Source organism: Osmerus eperlanus, chromosome 4 (assembly GCF_963692335.1).
Source record: "Osmerus eperlanus chromosome 4, fOsmEpe2.1, whole genome shotgun sequence".
Taxonomy (NCBI): domain Eukaryota; kingdom Metazoa; phylum Chordata; class Actinopteri; order Osmeriformes; family Osmeridae; genus Osmerus; species Osmerus eperlanus.
The window spans coordinates 13,869,859-13,881,165 of NC_085021.1; the positions used below are offsets into that span (position 1 = coordinate 13,869,859).

Genomic DNA, 11,307 nt, shown 5'->3' on the forward strand with positions numbered 1-11,307 from the left:
TTAGTAAAAGCAATGTAGCTAGAAAGAAGATCAATTATTTAGTCTCACGCCCTGTACAAACAGAAGCACAAACTTAGCTGTTAGACAGTTAAGCATTTCTGAAAGCTTTCAGCCTGTCACTGTCTAATGTTTCTCTCTCAACATCTCATTTTGTAGCCTAGCTTTGTTGGAAGTTGAACCAATATAGCATCTCTCTTGGCTGTAAAGTGTTGGATTGGATTTAAAATGGTGGGGATATGTGTTACAATGTCATGGGAATTAGGCAATTCATGCTATCAAAATGTAATTCACTTTTAAAGTAAATGTGGTCAGCCAATGCCCATTGTAAGAGATGAAAAAACAAACAAACAAAAAAGTGCTCATGCACAGACATCGAGTCACACCTAGTGGCATTACTCCCATGCTCATTCACTCATTGATGAGGTCATTCATGAGTCAGTGGGTGGTTTCACTGTAGTTTTACCAGGGACCTTCCTAAAGATAGTCTAAAGAGCTATTGGAGGGTACTGTTGGGGTGTGTACATGGCAATATACAATGATATACACCACTGTATCATTTAGGAGCACAAGGCTGTCTAATAAAGCTGACCATGATGTTGGCCTAACCTATTCTCTCCTGAAGGATTTTAGACGGTGATCAGAATTATGTGGGACTTTGACTTCTGCGTATCTCTTGGATTAGGCAGTATAATCATAAATCATGAACCTAATTTGATATGTCAGAATTTTCCCAAACGAAAGTCGCACATGGCTATGTCAGTGTCATGTCCTTCTGCAGTTGAATTCCTACAACAGTCTGAGGGAGTTTAGGACTTTCTTAAGCCTTGTCCTCAGGGCCTACTGCCCTGCATATTTTTTTTAAGTTTCCCTGCTCTGACATACCTGATTCAAACAAATGGGTCTTGTCAACCCGTTCATTTTATTTGGGAGTGTTATAATAAAGACTGGTCTATGCCCCTTATGCAGAGAGAGTGACCAGTTAGGCTACACTCTTAGAATGTGTCATCGTACTTGGGTGTGTAACTGACTAAACTACAGGAACTTGTGTTTTGTATGTGCTTTTGCTATGTGTGGATACTTAGTAAGTCTTTCTGATAGTGTAGTAGTAGAATTAGATTATAGATGTACAAGATTGTCCCCTCACAGCTTCCATCTCCTGATCCCTAAAGAGCAGGTTCTGTCAGTTGAGTTACATCAGCTAATAAAGCTCTCACCTAACCTGACACCAATCCCACAAGCCAGGCTGGAAACACCACAGGACGTCGCCTTAAGCATCTCAATACCTCTCAGTGGAAATGCATCACTCTGCACTAATCAGTTGAGGCAGGGCCGGACATATGCAATAGAGAAGAACTGGTTTCAAAATGTTTGGTCATTGGATAGAGACAGAATCTCCCATCCTTTTGTTTGTTAATTTGTGTGAATTTTTTTACTTTTCCTTTCATTTTGCTGTGGCCGCTCTCAGCCTAGCCTTGTCCTTTAACTGCTCTGGTAGCTTATCTGCCTGTCTTACCAAACCAGGATAACTTCAGCAATTTTGTGTCCCCAGTCCAGCCTCTGTCTGACTTTTAGCTGCCACATTTGTCAACATGACCCAGGCCAGTTCTCTAGCAGCCTGTCAGCCTGCAGTCACACTGTGATCGTCCTGCTGCTGACCTGGTTGGAGAGGAGCCTGTGACAGCCTGCAGTGTCAGGACCAGTCGGACACTGGGAACTCTCAGCGGTGATCAGTATGGAGACTCCAACAGAGTGCCTCCAGGTTGCGATACAACAGTCAGCACAGTTTCCTTCCCCACCAGCATTGTGAGGCCACACAATGTGACGCCGAGGGCTCCACTAAAACAAGCCTGACAGGATTTAAACCGCTAAGATCCCCAAGGCTTGTCCCAGAATGGAGGAGAGACGGATCACTAAACTTTAATCAACATTCTAACATGGCCATATTGAGGGTGCAATGTGAATGGTTCACTGTCCTTCTGTCCTGTGCTGGCCTTTCTTTAACCAGCTGTATACTGGGCCCATTAGTGGTAATGGAATGCCTCCCTTGCAGTACGGCTGTTAGAGGCAGTGTGTTTCCTGAGGCTGCTGCTGCATTGCTCTCAATGAGTGATCCAATTGAATTAACATGAAGATCATCGGGTTGTTGACAGAGTTGTAATGGATGTTAAGTGCTGTCTGAGCAAGATAAACCCTGGGAGGAGCCCCACAGATGAGTGACCCAGACCTTCTATTCTCCAAGTACCTGACACTCACCATAGCCAGAATTGAACTTGTCAACACTGATGCTTTAGGCCTAATCTGGCACACCTCCTTGGTGTGACGGTTTGGATGCTGTGTGAGTGGTGATTCAGTTAGGCTAGTCCTGTGTTGTCACAGGGCGAGGCAGAGATGTTGTCTGTACTGACGTTGTCATGCCGAAGGCACAGAGGCATGGCCGGCCCAGGCATCCAGACAGAGAGGCATGGCCGGCACAGGCCCAGGCATCCAGACAGAGAGGCCTGGCCGGCACAGGCATCCAGACAGAGAGGCATGGCCGGCACAGGCACAGGCCCAGGCATCCAGAGGTTGTGGGCAGTTGATCCAACTTGTAATCTCCCACTGGCAACCAGCCCTTAGGTGACGGAGATCCGGCGCACATTTAGGTCAAGTGGGAAAACATCCAGTCTGGAGGGAGCAGCTTAACAGACACAGTTTGGGTCTACTTACATTTAAGTGAGTGTTGAAATGCCATTCTGTTCATTTGTGCGTGGATAGATGAGAACTTTTGAACTTATGTTAGTTATCCATATGAACAGGGGTAGTATAAAGTGTAAGCTTCAGATAAGACAACAATTGTAAAACAGTTTGTTGGAATGTAAGCTTATGGTCTGACAGACACGTGTATGTTCATGTTTCAGGCACAAAACAACAAATGTCAGAGGCTAGTACTTGGGGCTCAACATGGCACATTAATGAACTTGTGGGATCTCACGCGTCTATCCTGGGCATTTCAGGAATGTCTCAATCTCTGTGAATAAATGTCTCCTTTTGTCCTCAGCTGGCTGGATTCCCAGATCCGGCCTGTTGCAGCGATTACAGTGTGTGGGATATCTGTAGTCCTGGCTACTGGGAGGCATGTGTTTCTGCATTCACATTACACGCACACATATTTTAGAGTTTTTGAATTTTAAATAGCCTAAAGCTTTATGGCAGAGATCACATGTTGAAATGGTGTTAGACCTGTATCTGCTACAGATGGGGACTGCTGGATAGACATTCCCTTGTGGATGGGTAAGGGAAGAATGTTAGAAGAATTTCTGGTCATACTGCTTCCTTATTGGCCTGTGACTATGCCTATGCAATAGCTGATTTCTCTGCCAGTTCCTCATCTCTGTTAGTTCAATGTTCTCCCATCTTCAGAGCCCAGCCAGCCAGCCAGTGGTTAAAAGTGGCATCCATTCAAAATAGCTCTCCCCCTTCCATGTGTGTCAACATTAAGAAAGCTTGCATGCCTTCCTAGTGTTTATTCTAGTTCCTGTGTTCCACCCACAGCAGCCCTGCAATCATCTAGTGATGACAGTCAAGAGGGCAGGGCCCCCCTCTCTCCAGCCCCCCTCATTCTGCTCGGCACTGAGTCACAACCAGTCCTGCTGGCTGGTAATCCCCCTCACTGGCATAGCTACTGGATGTGCTGTCTGGTGGATGTCTCATGATTGTTGGTCAGGATGTATCATATAATTCCGACTATCTTTAGTCTGGAAGACTCTATCCCATGCAATGATGTGGTGATCTCATCTGGAGATTAAAGGTGGGGTCAATGATCAACAGCCTCCCATGTATAAACATGCAGCAGCACAGATTGTCTACGCCTCCTCTACTTTCCCTGATGAATGGGGACAGGAACAGAAACTGGTCTGTAGCTTATCTCTGCATTGTAAGCCTGGATCTAGAGACATTTTGAAATCCCTAGGTGTGTTGTTTGGATGGCTATCATCAAAACACCAGAGCCATGACACCTATCCTGTTTATTCTTCTGTAACTGGTTGTGAGCTTGTGTCAGACCCAGCGACGAGGCCCTCTCCACCTGACAGTCTGCTGAGAGTGAGGCTGGGAGGGCCGGCAGCTAGAGGAGGCCCCCAGGGACTGACTGACGTCAATGGAACACAACCAGCGGGTTCTCCAAAAACACAGACACTGTTTTTGTTAGCCTAGGGAAAACGATTTAGGACAACTGGCCATGTTGGTAGTATGGTGTTTGGCCAAAGTCTGTTCTTGATCCTCTGATGAGATGTGATCCACTATCTGTCTAGCTCCATGTTGCTGTCGTATACCTCTTTGTCCATGTGTTTCCTGTAACGATAGTGTCCCCTGTCCTCTCTCTGCAGTCCCAGCGTGTTTCAGCTCCAGTAAGAGGGCCCCTCCCCCGGTCCCCCCACGCACCACCTCCAAGCCCCTGATCTCCGTGACCTTGCAGAGCAGCACAGAGTCGGCCCAGGACACCTACCTGGACGGACAGGACCGCCGCAGCGAGGCCAACAGCCAGTCAGGACGCAGCAACTCCTCTGACAGCCTGTGTAGTACCCTCGCCACCAGCCTCACAAAGGGCAGTAAACCTCCTGTCCCAGGTGCTGCCCCTGTCCCCACTGCTGTCCCTGTCCCCATCCCTACCCCTAGAGACCCCCCCTCCCTGATCAGCCTGCCCCAGAATGACAGTCTGAGTCCAGGCCTCGCCCTTGGAGAGCCCCAGACTGAGACCGTGCCCAAGAGGAAACTCTCCTCTATTGGCATTCAGGTGAGAACCCTTCCCCATATAATCTGCAAGAGATCATGATGCTGTCATGCAAGACGTGAGGTGGGCCACATTATAACTGGCATTTCATTTATTGACAGGTGGACTGCGTTCTGCCAATCCCAAGAGAAGATACGCCCCCTTTGACCAAGTTCCAGTCGATTGGAGTGCAGGTGGAAAACGGCAGGCCGTAAGTAAAGATCAGGATCCCTCTGTGGCAAGTAAGGAGCAGATCAGATGTGGGTTACACAGCTGCTGACCCTAATAGGAAGGGGAAGCATAGTAATGCATTTGATTTATTAGCGGGGTGTAGTTGCATTTTACAGCTTTACAACCAAATGGTTGTTTCTGCATTAATGCTTTGCTGCCATTTTTAGCGACAAACGCATACACCAACACACACACACAGAGTGACCCTGATTTGTCTGTGTGGCAAATCACAGCATGGTTGTGTGGTAGTGGCCAAGGTCATCCAGCAGTCAGTGTTGGGGCTGGCAGAAGTGTAGTGTATAGTAGTCTGCCTCTGATTGATGGCCCCCTGCCTGTGTTTTGGTCCTACTAAAGGCAGGCGTCTTTGAGAAACTAGCCAATTGAACCTGCCAAGCACAGTGTAATTTACCTTAATCACATTTGTTAGACTGTGGTGCCTACTTTCACTCCCCTCTCTCTCTCTCTCTCTCTCATTCCTATGGGTGCAATCTTTCTGCTTGTTATCTTGTTCTCTTGCACAGTCTCTCTCTCTCTCTCTCTCTCTCTCTCTCTCTCTCTGTCTCTCTGTCTCTCTGTCTCTCTCTCTCTCTCTCTTTGTCTCTCTCTGCATCTTGCTGTCTCTGTATTTGCAGTGAATGTGCTCTTAGCTTCACTCATGTTCTCCCATCAAATTCCATCCGTGTTGACGGGAATCTATTGAAAAATCTGACCCAGCACTTGAATGCCTACTTACAAACAGCGTGTGTGTGTGTGGCGGCTTTCTCTCCAGACTCAGCCGGGCCAGCAGTATGGCCTCCAGACAGAACACAGAGACGGAGCCCCAGGAGTCACAAAATGCCCTAGCTTCAGAAAACATCACCGCCAACTGTAACAACAGCCAGCCCGCCAATCCATTGCCCCCCAATGGAGAGGACAGCTCCATGGCTCGGCAGCCCCCCAAACATGTCCCCATCCCAGCCCGAGCCGCGTCCTCGCCGCCAGAGACCCTGGATCCGGCCCTGGACCCCTCCTCCCTGCCGCCGCCAGACCCCAGCCTGGAGAGCGACAACGGGAAGGCCCAGGGAGACTGCGGCACGCCCGGCACGCCCACCTGCCTCAGGGACGGCAACTGGTTCCTGAAGCTCCTGCAAGCGGAGACGGGCCGCATGGAGGGCTGGTGTCAACAGATGGAGCAGGAGACCAAAGACAACCAGATATCAGAGGAGGGTAAGACGGAGGAGTACAGTGGCCAGCCAGGCCCGCTGCAGACAGGCCAGCCTCAGACTGACCCACTGCAGACTGACCCGCTGCAAACTGGCCAGCCTCAGACTGACCCGCTGCAGACTGGCCAGCCTCAGACAGGCCAGCCTCAGACAGGCCAGCCTCAGACAGGCCAGCCTCAGACAGGCCAGCCTCAGACAGGCCAGCCTCAGACAGGCCAGCCTCAGACAGGCCAGCCGCAGACAGGCCAGCCGCAGACAGGCCAGCCGCAGACAGGCCAGCCGCAGACAGGCCAGCCGCAGACAGGCCAGCCGCAGACAGGCCAGCCGCAGACAGGCCCGCCGCAGACAGGCCCGCTGCAGACTGTTTTGTTTCAGTAGACGGCAAACGTGACTTCTCACTGTCTGCAAAAAGTCAAGTGGACGTAAATAAATTGCTTCCCTCACTAGCGTTCCTCCAGTGTCTCCTTAGGGTCACTGACATTTGGGAGTAGCATTGAAATGATGATGCGTGTGTCCACGAGGCCCAGCCAGCCTGCGAGCGGCGGCCCCCAGGGGGCTGTCTGGAGAGGACAGGGGGACTGGGCAGGATAGGCTCATTAGGACTAACAGACAGAGGCATGGCTGCTCATTGCCTGCCAGAACTGAGGTTGCATTCAGCTCTAATGGAGCCTCTCTCCATTTATCTCTGCCTTTTGATCTTTCCTGATGGCACTCATTCTGTAATACCCTTTCCTCTGTAAAGAGGAGAAAGAGGAATGTGTAATGAACCAGGCTGGTGGGTCTCCCTGCCTCCCCAGTAGTAGAGCGATCGTCTTTCTCATGTTAATGTGGGATTGAACAGAGGCGCACAGTCTCATTTACTGCCCATTAAGAAATAGAAAGAATAAGAAATGAACCTGGAGAATCTGTTTATCCTCCTGAAAGACATGACTACGAGGTGATTATGTTCATGCAGCTTCAGGGCCTGAATGACCACTAGGCAGCCTCTGCCCCCAGAGGAAGGGTTAGAGTGCTGCTGTTTGGCCATGTCTCTTGTCTGCGCCTGCGTTAATGCTAAATCATTGTCAGTCAGTGTTGTGATGATGTCCCTGCAGTGCTGGGGACCGTCCGCAGTGCAGTGGGCAGTGCCCAGCTCCTCATAGCCCAGAAGTTCCAGCAGTTTAGAGGACTCTGCAACGAGAACCTGGTGAGTTGGACAAAGCCCTGAGAGGATTTCCGTAGCTACCTCCTCCTATTACCAACTCAAAATCCCTAGTAATCTCTGCAGCTTGGCTTACCCTGCTGCAGATGTTACTGGAGCCTGCCAGCGGTTGGGACTGTACAAGGGCTCCCCCTGTTGTTGACAGGCCTGTATAACAGGAGGCGACCTATTGTTTTCTCCCCTCAGAATGTGAATGCCAACCCTCGTCCCACGGCTCAGGACCTGGCCGGCTTCTGGGACCTGCTCCAGCTCACCATAGAGGACATCAGCCTGAAGTTTGATGAGCTCTACCAACTCAAAGTCAACAACTGGCAGCTCCCTGAGAAGCAGGACAAGAAGGTATGACTGGGTGCGCGCGCACACACATACAATCAGGCTCCGGGGTGAAATTTTTATGAATGAAGGGGTTTTAAATGTGGCCGGCCTCGCGATTCCCCTCCTCTTCTCTCTGTCTGGGTCAGGAGGAGAGAAAGCAGCTCCCGCCGTCTGTGCCAAAGAAGTCGGCCAAGCCCAAGCTGGCTCCAGGGAAGGACAGGAGCGTAGACTCTGCTGTGGACAAGCAGCGGCAGGAAGCCAGGAAACGCCTGATGGCAGCCAAGCGCGCCGCGTCGGTAAGACAGAACTCTGCCACGGAGAGTGCCGACAGCATCGAGATCTACGTTCCTGAGGCCCAGACCCGGCTCTGAGAGTGGACCAGAAGCGTTCCTATACCCCACTGCTTATGAAGGAACATCCTGTCACACACACACACACACTTTCTCTTTCTCACACACACACACACACACACACACACACACACACACACACGCAGACAGTCAGGGTGCAGGGGCCGGTGCCTGGTGGCAGCCAGGAGGACAGAATAGGAGAGCACAGGACTGAGGAAACTCTACTGAACAATACACATTACCTCCTGGCTGCCATGGAAACAAACTTCAAGAGACGTTTATTACTATTGTTATTATTGTTATTACTCTTAATATTATAATTATTATAATTATTATCTTAAATATATCAAGACTGTCTTAAATGTGCAAGTATCTTGGATAAAGACATCATTTTCTTTGTGAGCTGAAGAATCTTGGTATCCCAGAAGTTTACTGTCACTCTGTCACCCTCTCACTCCAGAGTCTGCGGGCAAGTTCTGGCTGCCTCGTTTACGAGTTGAGCGACCACACACTCAGGACATAACACACACTCACTCACTCACACACACACACACACACACACACAACATAACAGAACACAGATAAATACACACACAGGTGTACTCACTGTCTGTCCTCAGTCTTCCTGTTATCTCTTTCTATTAGGCCTACCACTCATGGTTGTGGTGTGTAAGCTTTAATGTGTAAAATGGACTATGAGATGGTGTTGATATATGCCCAGAGGACAACCGTAGCATATAAATATATATAGATAGATAGATATATATCTCACTGGTTATACCATGTTCATTTTTTAAATGTTCTTTACCAGATTGTTTGTTAGACAAGGTCAGTGTTCAGTACTACGGTAGTTTTTTATAGACAAAGTACATGTAATGTCATGATATTCACACACAATGCAATCATTCACTCCATCTCTTTCACAAACACACACTATACTGTCAGTGTTTGTGCAGAGCTGTGATTTGAACAAGTCTTATATTTGTTTGAGACAGAGAGAAATGACTATGTCCAGTTGATGTGTACAACAAAGGAATGTATGGACTGGTATGCATTGAAAAACTAACTTGACTCCTCCCATTAACCCAGATCAAGTTTGCTCACCTCTTGTTTTCCTGATCATTCTTTTTCAACCTTCATTGGACCCCAATATAATGCAGGGGACCTAGAGTTGGACCACTGTTTATAAAACATTCCCATTAAACTCAACTAAAATTCCCCTACATGAGCTGTCAGCAGCATTGCATCCGTTTGATTTAAGGGTGATGGTGGTAGAGAACTGGCTGTAAGCTCGCTCAGTGTGGCGACAGACTGGCCTCTGAATAACCCATGTCAGCTTGGCATGCAGTCGTTTTTACTATAAATTAAGCAATAGCCAAATTAAAAAGTGCATTCAAGCTAGTAACATTTGAATTATTCTGGTGCCAAGCCCAAACCAACCAACAACACAGCCCTTGTGAACTTGCTGGGATGTGCAGATTGGTTCTCATGGCGGGAGTCAGTGTTTGGACCAAATTTCTTTTCTCAGGGCCAGCGCTCAGTCACTTATCAAAACAACTGGAAGACTTTCAACCACTGCTTGATATGACAATGCCAACTAAATACCAATACATGTTGGTCATTGACAGTAAAACACAATATTTTACTATCCCTAAGATATGAGCTCAAACATAGTCTTAGACTTGTGGTCATGTACTAATTGTCATTGAGGCTGCTCAAGGTCATTTAATGTTGTCAGTCTGGCATGTGGCAGCTTCGCTTCTCATCCCTGTTCACAGAAGTGTAATGGTGACATTCAGGGACTACGGTACACTTTAACTTAGTTTTGTATGAGGCATTTTCAGTGGTTGTTTTAGGATTGTAATTTAGATTTGACAACCAGCACAAAAAAGAAGAAAAAATTTCAAAAATGTTCCACCAATCTGGTTTTCTCATTCTTAAAGAAAGAAAATAGTTGGTGCTACATAAATGTGGTGCTTATGCTGTGGTGTTGTGTTGACAATGATAATTTTGCCATAGTTGAAAAAGAGGACTATCACATATTGTAATTTAAATGGATTTGTTTCTGTGTCTTAGTTTTCCACCTTGTCTTTGAAGTTTGCAGTTGCGTCTGCCCTACAGGGATTTAAAAGCATGTTTGTTGTACAAACACGTGCTTAGACCACTCCTCTTGCTTATGAATCCATGTGGGGACTTTCACACTTCAATGGAAGTTTTTATTTCAGATTTGGATGCATTGGCAACACTTCCCGCATGGATGAAGTATCATTTGAATGTGTTGATTGGTTTAGTCCAGAAACCAGACCTACCATAGCACCATTGTCCTCAGTGACACTGAAATTGCCTGAAGACAATTTTACTCACACTAACATTAGGCTTCTTAGAGCCTCCAACACGTCTTGTTATTTAATGTCCTAATGGATTGCCTAAGTGATAGGGACTGGGTCTGGGGACGTTTCAGAAGGAGGCCAGTCAACGGCACAGCCTGTCTACCAGAAGAGCTGGCTCTCCACCTACTGGTCATCATCTGCATTACATGGTTGGTTCACTGCTGTTCTGCCCAGTTATGTATTTTTGAGCTCATAATGACAAACTAGGTGGATTAGAACTGGTGCAGCTGAAACAGTACCACAATGTAGATTTTTTATATTTGTTTATTTGTGATACATCAACAATGGATGTGTACATTTCATTGTCCAAAAAATCATTAAACATCCCTTTATTACATCTCCTTGTCATAATCATTACTGACTTAATTTGCAACAATACTTATCCTAATAAGTAATATAAGCTCAAATGTAAATGTAAATTACTTGAAACATTAACTTATGAAGACGGTACCTATTTGCTTGTGACCTTGTAAAGCAGCAATTTTTTTATTCAGAAATGAATTCAAAGATTCTATGAATATTTCTTGACACTACTGTTTGATAAATGCTGTAGAGATCTCAATACTATGTGAGAACAAAAGATTAAAATGAAGGTGAATTGAGACTATGCAGCAGGGTTTGTTCCAGACTTCAGTTTGTTCTCCTGTTCTGGAATGTAAGGCAGATCTCTGGTGCACCCCTCCCATCTTCATGATCCATCCCTCATGAGGCTGGCCTGATCAGGGACCCTCAGACAGTGAGTAAACCGACCAGTCTTAAGTAATTAAGGGCTATTATGGACACATGGCTGGAAGCGGCAGTTAGTACAGTATCGGATCCTATGAACCTTGTGACTATTGTGAACAAATAAGGATTTGGTCACAACAGATAG

The 11,307-nt window shown here is 47.2% G+C and overlaps 1 protein-coding gene across 5 annotated transcripts in view; it reads left to right on the forward strand.

The window, feature by feature from the left end:
• Window positions 1–8,143, forward strand: part of dlgap4a (discs, large (Drosophila) homolog-associated protein 4a) — a 43,468-nt gene extending 35,325 nt beyond the window's left edge. For 3 of the 5 annotated variants that reach the window (XM_062459313.1, XM_062459311.1, XM_062459315.1), the window contains 6 exons: window positions 4,365–4,771; window positions 4,870–4,958; window positions 5,748–6,184; window positions 7,275–7,366; window positions 7,568–7,720; window positions 7,843–8,143. In XM_062459313.1, coding sequence (XP_062315297.1) covers window positions 4,365–4,771; window positions 4,870–4,958; window positions 5,748–6,184; window positions 7,275–7,366; window positions 7,568–7,720; window positions 7,843–8,067 — 1,403 coding nt within the window. In that variant the 3' untranslated portion in view covers window positions 8,068–8,143. The remainder of the gene's footprint in view (window positions 1–4,364; window positions 4,772–4,869; window positions 4,959–5,747; window positions 6,185–7,274; window positions 7,367–7,567; window positions 7,721–7,842) is intronic. The other 2 variants (XM_062459316.1, XM_062459312.1) reach the window with 1 other exon arrangement.
• Window positions 8,144–11,307: the final 3,164 nt, after the last annotated feature.